A 19,148-nucleotide genomic window follows, 5' to 3' on the forward strand; every position below is an offset into this window, starting at 1 on the left:
CAGAGGGAAAGAATACTGCATACCTTGGATGTACATAGACAGCTACGCTACTACTTGGACAGAACAAAAAACAGCAGAAAGACTGACCAACTTTTTGTAGCCTATGCAACAGGAAGGGAAGGAAAAGCTATTTCCAAACAGACAATCTCCAAATGGATAGGAAACTGCATACGATACTGTTACTCCTTCCATGGAAAACCAATTCCACAGAACATAAGACCTCATTCTACAAGGGCAACAGCCACTACCACAGCCTTCTTGTGGCAACCAAAGACATTATTGAGGCGGCTACTTGGACCTCCGTGCATACATTTGCCAAGCATTATAATTTGCCTCTATATTCCAGATCCCGAGCAGGGTTTGCCACTGCTGTACTGCAAGGGATCCTAAACACACCATAATCTACTTTTATCCTCCTCCCCTAGTTGGCTATGGTATTCTACTTGTTATGACTGCAGATGCATCCATGAAGGACATAGTACAGTTTTGTAGCTACCATAAATGTAGATGTCCGAACTGGATAGCACCTGCAGTCACCTCCTTCCCCTCTGTGGTACTCCTAGGGTGTTTACCCTCCTAATAGCTAGCTGTTGGGGGGGAGTCTTTTATGGTGTATTTGTTTGTATATATGTACATATATGCTTATTGTTGTGTTTACCTCTATCTATTTGGAAACATTGGCATCTATCCAAATTTTAGCCTGCAAGAGGGCTACTGGCATCTGGGGCAAGAAACACTGGCCAAAATGGCGTCGGCTGATGGTTTTATACCCCAAGACCAAAAGAGATGGCGTCGGGTGGAGTGCGACATCAGCCGGACCCGGACTTTGGAATCCGGCCGACTGCAGGGCTGCCTGACGACAGGACAACCCACTTGTTATGACTGCAGATGCTATCCAGTTCGGACATCTACATTTATGGTAGGTACAAAACTGTACTTTCTCTGCAGAGCTCTTTTGCCAAAGAAAGCATTAAATGCTAGTACTGTTCTCAAGCCTGTTTTGTGGAAAGAATATGGTTTCTTGGATGGAATCATCTTTCATTTTTCAGTTATTTAGCATATTTATTTAGAGCGTTCTAGTTTCTAAAAATAGCCAGTTACTATCTTTAAAATTTTTATTCCTTCCATGTGCAGGCTATTGCAGTAGCTGCCTCACCTCACTCCACCCCAATTTATTTTGCTTTATCTTCCTTATATAGGGGCTGTCATTCAGGGATTCTAGCTTCTTGTGAGGTTTTCTTATTGTGTAATGTTTATTGTTTAGTTACACTGTTCTCACCGTTTGGCAGAGTAATGGACAAAGCATGAGGTTTTAAAAAGTCAGAAACGTGGCTACAAAATTCCAACTTAAGATGCACTCTAATGTATTTGCTTTTAAGTGGAACACCTATGCCATCTGTAAATCTTTGGAAACTGTATTCACAAAAACGGATGGATTTTAAAGGTCTACTTCCATTAGAAAAAGGATAAAAAGGAAGGATGCATGAAGAAAGGCCACAAAAAGATACTGATAAGGGTCCATCGTCCCCTGATGTACCCAAATCTGAATAGACTGCTGGTAGGGCAGCTTCCTTCCTCTCCCTGCACTAATTAGCCATTGACTTCTGGGATATCCCACCTGGAACCACTGTTGTACCTATACCTACTGCAGGAAGTTTCGTCTGGCAGCAGGAGCTGCCCCTCAATCTGCTTTGATTGGACCAGATGATGAAGACATTGGTTAAGGGCCAAATTTCCTCACTTCACCGTTAGGGTGATTTGAAAAGGACCCCGTATGTTTTGACATCTTATGCACTGAGTCTGATACTGTTCCCATGCTGTCCCTTTTGGCACCAAAGATGCATCATCTGTCATCTAACAGGTTGTTCCAGAACAGAAAGGGTCCAGGGTTTACTGCAAATTCTTTTTGACTCCCCAAAAAGGTGGAGGACCTTAGTCTGATCCTCTCCTTAACAGCCTAAATCTTTATGTATATAAAACTAAGTTCCAGCTGGTTGCAGTGCAATCAATCCATCTATGTTTCTAAACAGGAACTTGGATCTCCATGTTGCCTACCTATATGTAAAGATAGCCAAGGCATCCAGGAAGTTCTTGCAGTTCTGATGAGAGCCCTTTACTACCATTTCAGAGCATCCGTTCTCTCTCACCACTGCTTTCCCTGGATGTTCACCAAATGCGTGGCAACAGTCGCAGTTCAGGTAAGGCTGTTCAGGATCAAGCTTTCCCTTATGTAGATGACTTGAGTCCTAGTTGCTACCACAAGAGCCCTTGACTTTTGCAAGAGACTACTTTTGTTTGTCTGTTTGTCCTTGGGAGTATTCATGAACAATGCAGAGTTGCAGTTGGAGCGGTACATCATAAAATACTTGGGAACAAAATCCTATCCCCTGTGTCAAGAGGCCTTGAAGATAGGAATGAGCAGTCAATTTGTATTGCTTTCTAATTGCAATGCACGTCCTCAGTCAAGCCAACTCTTTAATAGGCAGGCTCGGAGGATACCTTCTGATGCCACACAAGTGGTCCCAGAGTCTGTTAAACAGCATGGATGATCTCTGTCCCTTGGGGAATGCCTTGCTGCAACCTTTTTGCCTCCATGAACAGTACCAAATGCAGAAACATTTTTTTCCGTCATCTTTCCACTTAGTCAGGCATACACCGGGATGCTGTTGTCTACAAGTGGCCTCCTGTGCTATTTTGCATCTTCCTTCCTGATTTCTATAATAACTTTTTACAGAAAGCCAAAGTGTGCATGCCAAGAGTTATTCTCCTAGCCTCATTTAGGCTTTGTCAGGTTTAGTTCCCTGTATTATGACCTTACCTGATTAAAGACACACTTTCTTCTAGAGCTTCAGCCAGGTCTCCTTTCTTGCCTGCCCAGCAAGTGGTAACTGGATCTCTGATCTGTCAAGCTAACTGCATCATTTCTCCAGTTATATTGTTGACTAGAGATCCAGCATACTCGACTAGGGTGATCCATGTTCTAATGGCAGCCCAAGAACAGTCTGTTATAAAATACACAAGGCAATGTTGATAAAATTCTCTCCCTGTGGGTGACACGACAGGGAGTAGGTTTATGTTGCCCATCCCTGCTATTTTTCGGTTTTCAGATTAAGTTTGACAAAGAGAGGAAAAGCTGGAACCCAAGGTTACACTTCCAAGATATTTCACACAATATTAGCATCTCTGAAAGCATGTAAATCCATTTTAGGGGACCCCTTCTTGCTGAGACCACTTTTTTAAGGATTGTGTTCCTCTGTGGGACATCATCTTTATTTTGGAGAAGCTGATGTACTTTCCTTTTAAACCAGAGGCCACAGCAGAAATGATGTCTGTTATTAAACTCATTCCCTCCAGTACAGATCTTTTGAGTGTGTAACTTTTTAACTCCCAGTGGGTGTGGCTTTAGCCTTTAAAATATGTTATTACTTTACAGTTTTAACAAATACTCATTGACAGAGGTCTAATATCAATACAATTTAGTTTGCCATCATGTATACTTCAAAGTAAAATATTGTGATGCCTTGTATGTAGCATAATTTTGGAATTAATGAAAATGTGAACAAGCAATATTTGATACTTAGAGGCACAGCAGGAGGTAACTGCAGAAACGCCTGGAGGCGTACTCGGCTGTAATGAGTTGGTTAAAGACCATGTTCCTGGTCCTAATAACATCAGCTGGGAGGTTTCAGAATTATAGGTCTTTTCTTCCTGACCTCCTTATTTACTTTTTTTGTACAGGCCGTATTAAATTGAGGACCAACCCAGCTTTCATGCCTAAAGTAGCGTCAGACCTAACTTCAGTCAGTCTTTAATTTGTCAGTTTTTGTAATGGAATTTTCAAACAGAGGTGACTCTGGGTTGCACCGTCTAGATTGTTCACAGACTGCTGGGATTCTACTTCACAGAAGCAAAAATCTTGGGTTGATCAGCTTTTCATATCTTTCGCTACAAATAGAATGACCCAGAAATCTGTCACCTGGACAAGGTAACTGTGTGTGTGTATATCATATTGTTTATAGTTACATTTCTAGTTAAAAAAAGGCAATTCCAGGTGAACTGAGAGATCATTTCAGAAGATCCATGGTCGGCTAGCATTCTTTAGAAATTTCTTGGAGGATGTCATTTATGCTGTAGTGATATGGGCTTCACTTGCAAAATGTTGTAAGCTGGATATGATCTCAAGATTAAGGTCCTCCTTCAGAGCTACCATTTCCTGTGATACTGTGTCACGATGCTACTCTAGACACACAGTTGGGGCCTCTGTCCTTCAGTCTGAAGTGGCCAGACCGGATTTTGAAGATGAAAAAGCTATGTTTGTTTGTACTTTCAATATTAGATCTTTATGATCTACGCCTGTCCACTTCAACATGTCCTCCCTCCTTTCCCTTCCTTTTGATGTTTGTCTCCTCTACATCTGCCTAGTCGTGTACCCGAGGTCTTTAATGGGGGGGTGCAGTTCATAATGTGTCAGAGACGTGTGTGTGGGCACTTGTGCGCACAAACACACATTTGTCTTAAATATATGGGCAACATGTTAGCAAACTTCATCTGGAGAAGAATGGGGCACAAGGTGCGTTGCGGAAGTGAGTAGGGGAGTTAGTGTTGAAGAAAGCCTTTTGATGCCAAGTGTTAACTGTGGTGACCAGTCCTACTCTGAGTTTAAGGTCTGATATAAATTAAATACGTAACCTTTGTTTTCATGTTGTTCTGTTCCTCCGTCTGCAGTCAGTTCCTGAAAAGAAAAGCTATGCTTTTTTCTGACTGTGTGTGTATTTATTCTTTTGTTAATATGTAAACTGATGTAATACTAAGTACACTTTACAGTAAAGTACTTTTGACTTGTTTGATTAAAAAAAAAATAAAACTGCTGAATTGTAAAGCAGTGCTACAGCGGCTGTCTTAGATTAGTAAAAAAAAATAAACTACCATGCTTTAGAAATAACCAGTGATATTACAGTTGTGTTGCATGTTTTTAGAGGGAACCATATCACAAGTGACCAAATTGTTCAGGAGCAAAAACGTTGTTTTCATGCAAAATGTATTAAATTCTGTGCAACTTAAAAGGGCAACTTTTGATGGCTGGAGCCTGTTAACAGCAATTTTGATAAAGTGCAAAGGTACACTAAAGTTATTACTTTTGTGCTCTTTGTGTGAATTAACCACACACACCCTGCTAAGAACTACTGGATGATAGTTTCCCTACTTTGAAAAATGATAAACTGGTTTAAGTAGATTTGCTCTATATCTTCTGTATTCCTTGACTTTCTCGTAATGTTTCCTTCTTTGTGTTTGTCTTTCTTTCTTTCTTTCTTTCTTTCACAGATACCACCTTCTTAAGCTTCTTCAGAAGTTTGGTCAAGTGAAACAGTTTGATTTTCTTTTTCACAAATCTGGCCCACTCGAAGGACAACCTAGAGGATATTGTTTTGTCAACTTCGAGACAAAAGAGGTAATTCAGTTTATTGTTACTTTGCTACTCTGTTTTCCATGGTAAATTGTGGTGATTTTTGCTGTAACAGATAAAAATAAAAAAAAAATTCTGAACTGCATAATATGCAGCTGGTATCTTCTGTAGCTTTAACAGAGGTTGTTTCAAGAGAGTTCATCTCGCTGCGCAATTTATGTACAGTGGATATAAAAAGTGTACACACGCCTGTTAAAATGCCAGGTTTTTGCGATATAAAAAAAGAGACCACAATAAATGTCAGTTAATATGACCTGTAACCTGTACAATTCAATTGAAAATCGAAAAACATTTGTCTGTGTGTGTCTGTGTGTGTGCGCGTCTGTGTGCGCGTGCGTTTGTTTGTTTGTGTGTGTTTGTTTTGTTCAGGAAAGTCTACTGGACTGGGGACTCATTTTCAGTGGAGGCCCGGGGAGAAAAGCTGTGCAATTAACAATAAAAAGTAAAAAAAATTAAAACATTAATATACAATATAAAACTTCTTAATATGAATCAAACTTATTTAAACATTAGGTGGTTATTGTATCTTTCGGCTTTTCCCGGTATGGGGTCACCACAGCGGAACTCCGGTCCGCTAATGATTGGCACTTGATTTTCACATGCTGAGTTGCCAGCCCTAACGCACAACCTTCAACGAAGGTATGCCCATTCACGCACGTCTCCATGCAGAAGACGCTCGAGCTGAGAGTCGAACCGGTCAGCATCTTACTGTGAGGCGACAACGCTAGGTAACCATTGGTATTGTAGTACAAGCAATTAAGTTGTTTCCTTTGGTGTCTCATGAAACAAGACAAAGAACTAAAAATCATGGCAGCAATAGGTAACCGTAATAGAGCTAATACTGTCAGGGTAGGAAGTTATTTTGAGACTATGGAGCTAGCTTAGAAATTTAGTAGTCGTGGTTCTATGGTGTTTTTTTTTTGTTTTTTTTTTTTATTGACAATGACATTTGTGGTTGTCAAGGAGATAGGTTTTCAGTGTTACTTTGAATTTCTTTATGCACTCCATTTGGGTAATATGGGAGGGTAGGGAGTTCCATTTTTTATCAGTGCTGTGTGAGAACAGGCATTGCCAAGCTCTTTTACTGGGTTTGGTTACATTTATAAGTAATTTATTGGAGGATCTAAGGGTGTGTGCACGGACATAACTTGGTACTATTGATGACAGTGCTGGACAGTTACTTTGTCTATAAATTAGTTTATGGGCTAGCATTAGTTTGGTATAGCAAAGATAGTTAGGGAAATCCAGCCAGTTCAGTTCATTTATTACTTGGCAGTAGTATAAATGGTTTGGCTTTCCTAAGGCAAATGTTGCTACTTTATAGTAACAGGACTGGAGTTTGTTGCCGAGGGAGGAGTGAAGGTTAGTAACGATGGTGCTACCACAGAGTAAGCTAGGAATTAGTAAGGTACTTGCTAGTTTTGTTTTGGTGGTGGTGTTCATGTAAAGTTTATATGACAGAGTTTGCCAAGTTTAAAGTGTGTTTTCTTTATTGTGTTGAGGATGTGTGTTTCAAAGGTGAATTTATTATCAATTGTAATGCCTAGTAGTTTGGCAGATTTTACTATTTCTATTTCAATTCTGTCTTTAGCATAGATTTTGAAGTCTATATCTGGTGCTTTTGAAGAGAATAATAGAAGTGTTGTTTTGTTGGCATTTAGTAGCAGCTGAGAGTTGTTTAGCCAAGGTTCAATATGTGTAAAGGCATTTTTAGTAGCTGAGAGTAGGTCGGAGAAATTGTTTGAAGTTGAGATTATAGTCTAATCATCAGCATATTGGATAATTTTACCTAGTTGTGTGACTTTTTGTGGAGGTCATTTATAAAGATGTTGAAAAGTAAAGGACCCAGAGTGGAACCCTGTGGGACTCATAGGTTGTTTGGCAGGTAATCAGATTGAGCATTTTGCCACCTTACAGATTGTTGTCTATTATTTAGGTATGATGTAAACCAGCTGAGGGATGTAGGGCCACAGCCAAGTTTAGTCAATTGGGTCAGACGTTTAGTATGTAAAACTGTCAAAAGCTTAGATAAATCCAATAGGATTACTAATGTAGGGTGACCTGTATCTAAGGCTTTGCTGACAGTATCAGTGAAGGAGAGCAAAGCTGTAGTGGTGATGTGTTGTGGGCGAAAGCCATGTTGAGTGGGGGACAGGAGATCATTGTCAATAAGGTACTTGAATAATAGATTCATAATAGGCTATGGTTCATAGGTTCATACTAGGCTATCTGCCCTAGGGCATTTATAAGCCTAGCCAGAGTGTGTTTGGCTTTCGCCACCCATTTTAAATTAATTTTGCTATGCCCTTTTTCGAGGTTAGTATACTGTGCCTCTGTCTAACAGTGACATAGAAGTGATACCCGGGGTAAACCTACAATCTCCCATCCACTCATCAAGGTTCCTCTTGAAGAGAGTCAATGAGGGACTCTGGAATAAAATCCCAGTCCAGGTTAGGCAGAGTGAAGGGAGCCTCTGGGTTATGAATCTGTCCCTCCAGCATGTCCTATTTATTTCAGTGCTGAGGTTCAAGTCTCTCGAGCGCGTAGCTCGATGGGATTTGGATTTTCTGAGGTGCAGCATGTCCATTAATTCCGGGTTGGACATGGCGTTATAATCAGGCACAGATCGCCTCTGAGCAGGCGGTATGCCACTGAGTAGAGCTGGAGTTTCTTTAACCGGGCAGCATATGGCATCTGTTTGAGCCCTTTGATCCTCTTGGTGAGGTACTTTTGGGGTCTTTCCAGTTGCTGCAGGTGTCTGGTAAGGTACATCCCAAAAGGGGCATTGTACTCAATTATGGGCCTGATGAGGGATGAGTAAAGAGGCACGATGACCTCCCCTGATCTAGATGTGAATCCCTTCAAGATTAGGTGGGCTATATAAAATGTTTTTCTAACCACTTTGGCCACGTGGTTGTCAAATGAGAGATTGCTATCAACTTGGGTCCCCAGGTCCCTAATTATTTCTGTACTTAATGGATTACCACCTATGTTGTGGTTTGTGGGCACTTTGTTTTTGCCAAAGGGGATGACTATACACTTTTTGGCGTTTAGCTTGAGGCCATGGCTCTGGCACCAGTTGTCTGTTTCTATGAGGCCCTTTTGGAGGATGCTTGTGTCGGCTGGAGAGTCGATTTTATGGTGCCCAGTTTGCAGTCATCTGCGAACTTGGTCAGCCACAGTCCTTCCGTGTTGGCCTGTACCTCAGAGAAATATATACCGAACAAGAGAGGTCCCAGGACTGAGCCTTGTAGGATGCCACTTGTAACTGGTTTGGAGTCTGACATGGCTCCAGCAATTCTAACCATGTGGGTTCTGTCCTTGAGCCAGTTTGCAACCCATCTAGTGACATAGGGGTTTATATTTAAGCTGGTGAGCTTATCTATAATGCCCAAGTGGGGTATTGTATCGAAGGCTTTTGCGAGGTCCAGGTAGGCTGTGTGGACCACCTTCCCCTCGTCAATGGCCTTGGTGACTGTTTCAAAGAAATCAACCAGGTTTAAGAGGCAGGATCTGCCCTTAACAAAGCCGAACTGGGTAGGATCCAGTGTCTGTAGGTCCCCAATATCTTTATTTATGAGGTCCATGATGATCCTTTCCATAGCTTTGCAGACCAAGCTAGTCAGGCTTATGGGGCGATAGTTTCCAGGATCCGTTGAGGCACCACCTTTGTGGAGAGGGACCACTGTTGCTGTTCGCCACTCTTTGGGTACATATCCTGTAGTAAGGCTGAGATTGAACAGTAGTTTTATGTTTGGGTTTAGCTCTTCTTGGAGTTCATGTAGGATGCAGCCCGGGACACCGTCTGGTCCCATTGATGCTGTGTTTTTTGCTTTGGAGAGGGCAGCTCTTACCTGAGCATCTGAGATGTCAGGGGCAGCACTCTGCTGGGATAGATATTTGCCCTTTGGTGGGAGGGGAGAAGTTTGCGCTGAACCTGTCAGCTAGGATGTTGGCAATGTCTGTGGGTTCGGTGTATTTTTTGTCATTTTAGACTAATTCTGAGCATATCTGGCAATTCCCACCCAGGTTCCTAACATAACTAAAGAAAGCCTTGTGATTTATCCTTTGTGTCCTGTGCAATTTTTCTCTAAGCTGGCCTTGGACTATTTTATGAGTGCCCGTAGTTTTTTGCTAATACTGATCAGAGATGCCTTCCCTTTTTGGGATTTTGCTCTATCATGTAGTAGCTTCCTCCTTCTATTGTATAGTTTGTTTATGGCTGGGGTCCACCAGACAGGACGTCTGCCTTTGGAGGATTGGGTCTTGGTTTTATTTGGGATTGCATGATCCATGCATTCCTGAAGGTGTTCATAGAATGCGTTTATAAAGGATTCTGCGGTCTGGGCCGTATTTTCCACAGGCCCGGGGGCTTTGAAGGATTCCACCTCGGTTTTGAGGAGTGTGAAATTTGCTTTAGAGAAGTTTTTCACTGTGGTTTTCAGGGCAGGGGGTGGAGTCGGGATGTTAATATCCAGTGAGATTAGTTTATGGTCTGATCTTACCAATGAGGGATACACTTCTGGTCTAGAACATAGAGTCCCCATGTTGGTGATGATCAGGTCCAGTATGTTTTCCCCTCTTGTGGGAGTGGTAACAAGTTGTTCCATACATTTCAGTTTATAAATTCTAGGAACCTTTGGGCTAGGGTGTTGGAGCTAGAGTAATGCTCCCAGTCTATGTTTGGGTAGTTGAAGTCGCCCAATATAATGGTGTTTGGAGAGACCTTCATATTTTCCAGTGTTCTCAGGAAGGCCGAGTGGGGTTCCTGGGTTTGGGAAGGGTGGTCTGTAGCAGGCTATAAACTGGAAGGCAGTTTTACCCACTGTTAGTTGCACATGGATAGTCTCTGATGCTTCGTGCTGTGCCACCAACCTGGAGGTGTGGGTATCTTTGACGAATATTGATACTCCCCCTCCGTGGTTCGGTCCAAGTTTTGGGGCCAAAAAGTATGGTATGAGGTATAACCTGGTAGTGCTGGGGTGCTCTCAGGAGCCTTGAACCAGGTTTCTGTTACTGCACAGATATCTATGTTCTCCATGCTAAGGAGAGTTTCGATTGCATGCATCTTGAGGTTTAGACTTCTGGCATTGAGTAGCATTACTCTTAGTTTCTTATCCCTTGTGATACCTATGGAGGTGGGTTTGTCTTTTGAGCCTTGCCTAAAAAAGGCACTATTGGGGGTAGCAAGAGCCTTTGCCAATATCTGAAAGCCCAGGGGTGACAGGTGCAAGCCGTCCCTAGCGAAGCATTGTGGCTTGTCGAGTATGTCATCCCAGGCTGACAGGCATTGGATCCCCTTTGAATGACACCAATACTTAAGCCAATTGTTGAAATTGATCATCTTGTCTTCATATTGTGGCATCATTCTTGGTGAGGGTAAGATGTTACTCAAGGTCAGGGTCATACCGGCCTGGGCTACATGCTCAGAGAGCTCCTCTATGTCTCTTTTCATGCAGTCCAAGGAGATACGTCTCAGGTCATTCACACCAGCATGGACAATGACTGAGTCATATCTGTACTTGCCTTGGAGTGATCTGAGTGCTTGTGTTATGTGGCGGATCCTAGCGCCCAACAGGCAGCTCACCCTGACCTTCTCCTTGTTCAGCCTGGTGAGTGGGACGTCAGTGTGCCTGACGATAGTCACCTATTACAAGTGTATCAGGTGTGTTGTTTAGCCTTAAGGGCTGTGACTGTTCGGCACACTGGCTTTGTGAGCTATGTGTTGCACGTGTTTTATTTTGGGGTAGCGGTTGCTTGGGTGGCTGCTTTGGAGGTCTCTGCTGCTTAGGCAGATTTTTATTTAGAGCCTCTGAGTATGTTTTTGTGTGTTTATGTGTTTGGTTTGCTGTTGTGGTAGGTCTATGTGAGACTGGAATTGTAGTGAGTGTGGTTTCCTTCTCCTCCTGACTGGTTTCACCAGTACTGAGTTGAGAGAGCTTAGCCTCCAGTATGGCTATATGGTTGCATCTCTCACACGTGTTGGAATTTGTTGGGAGGAGGAGAGGGTTGTCTGTGTACATGAGGCAGTTGTAACATTGCCTCAAGATTCCCAGATTCACCAGCTGGACCAGAGAGGTGATTGTCAACTGACCTTTGGACATGCTAGAATAGTATTGGGAATTCCTTTATAATTGAAAAAAAAGGGCTAATGGGGAACAAGGTACTCAAGGGGAGTTTGTGAGGGTGTAGTGCTTTTAATTTTTTAGTGCTGACTTATATAATTGCTTTAGTGAGCAAGTGCCAGGTAACTTAAATGCAAAAACGACAAGCAGTAACTTTCTTTCAAGTGAAACAAGGAAATAAGTACAGTAAGCAATGCAGAGATCACTAGGGATCCACAGAAGCGCGGAAAAGCCATGTTTTAGGTGGAATTAGCGTTTCAGGGAAATAACAAGCAAACAAACAACAAGCATACAAACAAAGCTAGATTCAGCAGGCCTGGATCTAGTCTATGCTACAGCAAACAAGGTGTACCAGTTTCAGTAAGAAACAGTTCAAATATGCAGGCACTATAAGCCTTTAACTAGAAATTCCCAACTCAGAAGGGCAGAGTCCAGCATCTCCTCCCACAAGAGTGCAGACCACGAACCTTCTTAATGTAAAATAACTGGCCTGAAGCCCAAGTGCTTAAACCAGAACTAATACACTTTTAGAATAACAGACACTGAGCCCTCAATCAGCAGTTCCCCACTTAGAAGGATGTAAGCTACCTGTCCTGCCACCACAGTGCAGGCCACAAACCTTCCTAATGTAAAACAACTGGTCTGAAGCCTTAATCCAAAAGACTTAGAATGATAGCTGCACTTTAATCAAGTTACTACCAAGCAGTAATAAATACAATTGAATACTTTAAAGAATGCCTGGATTAGTGCTCAAGTTATACAAGCAAAGCTAGGTTCAGCAGGCCTGGATCTAGTCTATGCTACAGCAAACAAGTTGTACCAATTTCAGTAAGAAGCAGTTCAAATATGCAGGCACTATAAGCCTTTAACCAGAAATTCCCAGCTCAGAAGGGCAGAGTCCAGCCTCTCCTCCCACAAGAGTGCAGACCACGAACCCTTTTAATATAAAATAACTGGCCTGAAGCCAAGTGCTTAAACCAAAATTAATACACTTTTAGAATAACAGACACTGAGCTCTCAATCAGCAGTTCCCAACTTAGAAGGATGTAAGCTACCTGTTCTGCCACCACAGTGCAGACCACAAACCTCCTTAATGTAAAACAACTGGTCTGAAGCCCAAGTGCTTAAACTAAAAGGCTTAGAATGAGATACACCAAGCAGTAATAAATACAATTGAGTACTTTTAAGATGACGCAAAAGCAAAATAAAGTAGGAAGAAACACAAATACAGTAAAAGCAGATACATTTTTTTTCAGAAAAGTAGCAAAAACAGTAGTAAAAACAATTCACATGCAGTGCAAGCTGGCACACTTGAGTATGTAGCAATATTAGTCCACACACAGTTTGAAAAAATGTAATTAAATTAAAAAGGACTAAAAGCAAGTGCAGAAAGGGTTTATTAGGTAGAATGCGGTAAAGAGATGGGACAGGGGGAGTGTCCTAGATCAAATCTACAGTGGGGCGGGCACTGCAAAAGCCAACAAATTTAAACTACAACCAAGAACAGAGGGGGTGGGGAAACCAGTTTCAACAGAGATGTGAGGAATCAGAGTACAAATTATAAAACCAAAAATATATATACTGATCTCTGTATACTTTCATAACAGTAAGACAACAGATATCTAAGCAACAATTTAGCTCTATAATACAGAATAATACAGAAAAATATACCCAGCTCTATATATTTGCAGATAGTCTTGTAAGGCTGTCTCTCAACACACAGGTTCCACTTTAAAATGTTAAAAGAGGCAAAAGCAAAATAAGGTAATACAGTAGGAAGAAACACAACTACAGTAAGGCAGATGAAGTGCAAATTTTTTTTTTTTTTTTTTTTGAGATGGAGGAAACAGAGCAGATTAAGATACTATATGGGAATGCCCTTCCCAAGTGCTCTCTCTGTACACTGCAGAGGAGATGGGACTGGTAAGAGTATCCAAAATCAAAATATGATTTCACTGTACTCAGTTGAGTGAGCGAATGAGATGGGTCCAGGAGGAGTGTGCAAAAAGAGATTTACAGCAGGGGCGGGCAATTCCAAAGCCACCCAAGATTAACACCACAACAAGAAACCGGGAGGGGGGGTGGGGAACTACTGCAGAGATTCAGAGACGCACACAATATTTACTGAATCCAAGACGCACAATATTTACTCACTCAAATCTTAAATAAGTGCATAAAATATATTTAAATCAGCTTATGTCCAGTTGATGTATGCAGACATGTCTCGATTTAAAATGATTACTAGAAATGTAACCAACACAGATTTTAATGCTAGCAGAAACCCCCAAGCTAATTGACACTTAAAGAAATTTCAAAGCAGTCTAACAACTACTGCAGAGATTCAGAGACGCACACAATATTTACTGAATCCAAGATACACAATATTTACTCACTCAAATCTTAAATAAGTGCAGAAAATATACTTAAATCAGCTTATGTCCAGTTGATGTATGCAGACAAGTCTCAGTAGCCAGCAACTCGATTTAAAATGATTGTGTGTACACACATGTTCTTCGTGTTTCACTGTTGCAGTCATTATATTTGGGTAATCCTGCTGGCAGGTTGCCCTCAGCTGGCCTGAATTCCAAAGTCTTGGGTCCTGCGTCGGCCGCCATTGCCTACTCCCTGACGTCAGGTCATCAGGGGTATAAAAGATGCAGCTGACGCCATTTTCTTTAGTCTTTCTTGCCGCGCGGTGCCCGAAGCAGAAGCAGTTCGCAAGTGCCGGTCAGCCGACTCCTGAGATTTTCGTGTTCGAGTTTCAGATCCGAAGTCTTCATAAAGCTAAGTACCCCATTAGGGAAACTTTTTTATTGCTCCAGACCGATGTCAGAAAAAGTTAATAATTGTATTTCTTGTGGAAAGCAAATACCTCATAAGGACTTTTCTTACTGTATTCCTTGCCTAGGCCCTGACCATGACATTTCAGGTTGTCGGTTTTGTGCTAGATTTAACCAACGCACTATTAAGCGTCGGTATGACTTTGCATTAAACTATTTTGGGCACAGATTTAATTATAAAATGTCGTCGGATTGCCATCCGACTACCGGAGTTCACAAAAAACGAAAAGAAAAGGATAGATTGCCGAGGCCCAAAACAGATGACGAAGCTTCTCCTAAGCCAGTCGCCGGTTCTCAGTGAGGCACTTTCACAGCCCCTGACACCCGCTACTTTAGAGTCTCAGGTGGAGTCGGCTACGCCGCTGGAAACTCAAGGTATTGGAGCCTCGGTCACTATTCCCTCAGATGGGTCTGGAGCCGCTGAGCAGGTACCGGCTTCTGTGGGTGTATTCAAACCTAAACAATTATACATTAAACCGACTTCAGCTTCAAAGGCAAAGACTAAAGCACCTTTAAAGACAAAGGAACAAACTCAAGAGCCACATGGACAGGCCTCCATGCCCAAAAAACAGATGCTCAAAATGGCCAAAGACTTGATTATCTTGATCAGGGGTTCCCATCCCCCTACTGATAAGAGGCCTAGACAAGAGACAGACCATGAATCTTCTGATCAGGTTTCTATTTCTTCTGATTCCTCCTCTGATCAGGAATATTCACTTCCCCCCATGAGGATTCTGATGCTGAAGAATCCATTTCTTCAGCTTCTCCTCCTGAGGACTATTCTTTTGGGGAAACCTTGCACACCATGAGGGAGCATTTCCACTGGGAGAGCCAAGATTTTTCTGAATATAAAAATAGGCTCAGGGACTTCCTTTTACTACCTCAGCACAGGCCTCTAGCCATTCCACCTGTGTTAGACATTGTAGAGGATGTGTTTTCAGAATCTAGTCTGACCCCCGACTCCTTACCTCCGGCTCCTGCTAAGCCTGACCGATATTACAGGGTTCCTGACTCTCACAAATTCCTTTTCAAAAACCCTACTGCAGACCCAGAGACTTTCACTTGGTCCCAAAGGGGTTAAGGCTTCCGCTGCAAAAAACCCTACCCCCTCTGACAGAGATTCTAGGGCACTGGATAGATGGGGAAAAAAGGTTTACACATCTGCTACCTTGGCTATAAGGGCCTTAAACTGTCAGTTTCATTGTGCTCAAATATCAGCAACATGTCATAGCATTGCTTAAACAAAAAATGTTGTTAAATTCTGAATGTGCAGAAAATAGGGATATGAAGGATTTATTGCATGCAGCTGAATAAGTTGGAAAGCATACTTTGCAATGTGGTTTTGATTCTCTGGAGGCCTTCTGCAGGGCCACAGTTATGGGCTCTGTAATTAGGAGGCATGCTTGGTTAAAGGAACAAAGTCTGCCTGATCATGTCAAAGTGAAATTATTAGATGCACCTTTACAGCATGATACTTTGTTTGATGTTAAGGCAGAAGAGGTGTTAAAGAAAATGGAGGACAAAGCTAAATCTATGCAAACTGTCAAAGATTTCTTACAAATACAGCCACAGTAGACACTGGCCTACAAATAATTGGTCCTTTCCAGTGTCAGACAGACCCCAAAGGGGCAGATCCCAGGCACAGGGTTCATACAGGTCAAAGCAATGGGGTGCTTCTACCTCCAAAAGTGGAGAAGACAAATCACAACCTTACAGGAAACAGTCCCAATGACTTCCCCCTGCCTGCACCAAGCACTTACCAACTGGCAGCACCCTTGGGGGAAAAATAGCACTTTTTTCTCAAAACTGGCACATTATAACCCAGGACAAGTGGGTTCTAAACATAGTGTCACAAGGCTACAAGTTTTACTTCAATACCCTGCCAAAGGCAAATGGTTGGCCAGATCTGCCAAAAAATCAATGGGCAGAGGCACAAAAACAAGTCTCATCCCTCATGGACATGGGGGCTATTCAACAAGTGCCACAGCAAGAACAGGGACAATGATTTTACTCAAGACTGTTCTTGGTACCCAGAAAGGACAAAGCCCGCAGACCAATACTGGACCTATCTATTCTAAACACATTCCTGGGTATATCAAAATTCAAAATGTTGACCTTGCAGCAGCTTCTGCCCATGCTTGGCAAAAAGGCTTGGCTCGTGACTTTAGATCTAAAAGAGGCATACCTGCATGTCCCAGTCGGGAAATCATGCAGAAGATACCTCAGATTCAAGGCTGGATCAATGCATTACCAATTCTCTGCACTGCCCTTTGGCTTATCTACTGCGCCCAGGGTCTTTACAAAGTGCCTGGCACCAGTAATTGCTTTCTGCAGACAGAGGAATACAAATCTATCCTTACTTGGACTGTCTAATTCAAGCAGAGAATAAGGGCATTCTACTACAGCATCTGCCTGGGGTACACAGTCAAAGAAAAGAAATCAAAACTAGTACCCTCTCAAGAGATAATATTTCTGGGTGCAAGCTTAAATACATCTGCCCAGATGGCTTATCTCACGCCAGACAAGCAAAGGCAACTGACTACCTATTTCAAAACATTGGCAACAAAAGCTCAGTTATCTGCAAGAAAAATTCTGCAGGCTTTGGGCTTCATGGCATCCTGCATCCTACTAATTCCATATGCAAGACTGCATATGAGGAAACTTCAATGGTACCTAAAAAGTGTCTGGTCGCAACATTGCCACAGCATGGAAACAATGATTACTCTCATTCCCTGCCTGCAACAGGAGTTTCGATGGTGGGCGAAGGCTTGTCACCAAAACAAGGGACAGCCATTCAAATTACCCCCCCCCCCCGCCAGGCAGCACCTAACAACGGATGCATCAGATTATACCTGGGGGGGCCCACATGGCAGGAAAATGCATTCAGGGTACCTGGTCCACAAACCAAATGCATCTGCATATCAATCAAAAAGAGATGCTAGCTGTTCAAAATGCCCTGACAGCCTTCAAGGACCTACTTCATCTGGGACAACTGCTGATAAAACAGACAGTACCACGGTCATGTGGTATATAAACAAGCAGGGGGGGCACACATTCTTACCCCCTTTGCAGACTAGCCATTGCTTTGTGGGACACAGCATTGCCTTACCAAGTTCACCTGCAGGCACAATTCCTGCTAGGAAAGGAAAATACTCTGGCAGACGAACTAAGCAGAAACCTCATGAATCCCCACGAGTGGCAGCTGGATCCTCAAGTCTTCAGCATGATAACAAAGAAATGGGGATGCCCGGACATGGATCTATTTGCCTCCCCTCACAACTACCAACTACAAAGATTCTGCACAAGGACTTATCACAGACAAGCATGGAAAGTGGACGCATTATCTTTCAACTGGAAAAACCTATCCGTGTATGCCTTTCCTCCACTGCCTCTCCTCCCCAAGGTACTCCTAAACATCAGACAGGAGAAACCAAAAATGATACTGATTGCCCCAGACTGGCCCCGCTAGTACTGGTATCCGATCTTAAGGAACTTGTCGCAATGCCCAGCCTGGACCTTACCTCAAATACCACATCTACTGTCCTAACAAAACAAAACCGATCCTGCATTGCCAACTCAGGACTCTAAAACCTGACAGCATGGCGGATAATGTAGCCATACAAAGCACACCTCTCAGTAAAGCTGTGATGGATGTTATTTTGGAAGCCAGAAGGCCTAGTACTAGGAAATCTTATGCTGGAAAATGGAAGAGATTTTGTGTTTGGAACCAGGCATAAGGAACTGGTACAGCTGTACCAAATATCCCTCAGATTTTGCTATACTTAACTAAGATGTTGGACAAAGGCCTATCTTTTTCATCAATTAAAATTCATGCCTCTGCCATTTCAGCTCATTACAATACAGAGACACCAATCTTTTTTCGTCCTTTATTAAGGCAGTACCTCAGAGGAGCCAAAAATGTAAGGCCTCCAAGGAGATCGCCAGTACCTGCATGGGACCTCAATTATGTCCTGGAAAAACTCCCTACCTCCATTTGATTCAGCTGCTACTGCTGATATAAAGTTTTTATCTTGGAAAACAGCTGTGTTCCTAGCAATAACTTCTGCAAGACGAGTGTCAGAGCTACAGGCTCTCATGGCTGTGGAACCTTTTTTATCATTTTTTTATCCAGACGGGGTCTCTCTGAGGACAAACCCAACATTTATGCCGAAGGTGGTGTCCAGTGTGGCCCTTAACCAAACTATTCATTTGCCAACTTTTTATCCAAATCCACAGAATAAGGGGGAGAGAATTCTGCATTCTTTGGACATACACAGACAACTTAGATTATATTTGGACCAAACTAAAGTTTTCAGGAAAACAGAGCAATTACTAGTGGCATATGCTGCAAGATCACTATTTCAAAGTGGATAGGCCACTGCATTCGTTTCTGCTATTCATAATGTGGCAAGCCAGTGCCTAAGGGCATTAGGCCACATTCAACCAGAGCTGCAGCCACTTCAGCAGCCTTTCTCAGGGGAGTACTAACTGAAGACATTTTAGAAGCTGCTACTTGGAGTTCAGTGTGCACCTTTACAAAGCATTATCATCTGCCACTTTGCTCTAAATCCAGGGCAGGCTTTGCCACTGCAGTTCTACAGGGTCTCATAGCCGCTCCTAATGCTTAGCTCCAGCCTCCCAACCGTAGCTTTGGGACTCTACCCAAATGTAATGACTGCAACAATGAAACACAAAGAACATAGTACAGTTGTGTACACT

General features: G+C 42.6%; 1 protein-coding gene across 3 annotated transcripts in view; it reads left to right on the forward strand.

The window, feature by feature from the left end:
- Positions 1-19,148, forward strand: part of RBM18 (RNA binding motif protein 18) — a 328,785-nt gene that overhangs the window by 123,511 nt on the left and 186,126 nt on the right. For all 3 annotated transcript variants that reach the window (XM_044058274.1, XM_044058277.1, XM_044058276.1), the window contains one exon: positions 5,323-5,449. In XM_044058274.1, the coding sequence (XP_043914209.1) occupies positions 5,323-5,449 (127 nt within the window). The remainder of the gene's footprint in view (positions 1-5,322; positions 5,450-19,148) is intronic.

This window comes from Protopterus annectens, chromosome 16.part0, assembly GCF_019279795.1.
Source record: "Protopterus annectens isolate FY-2018-M chromosome 16.part0, PAN1.0, whole genome shotgun sequence".
Taxonomy (NCBI): domain Eukaryota; kingdom Metazoa; phylum Chordata; order Ceratodontiformes; family Protopteridae; genus Protopterus; species Protopterus annectens.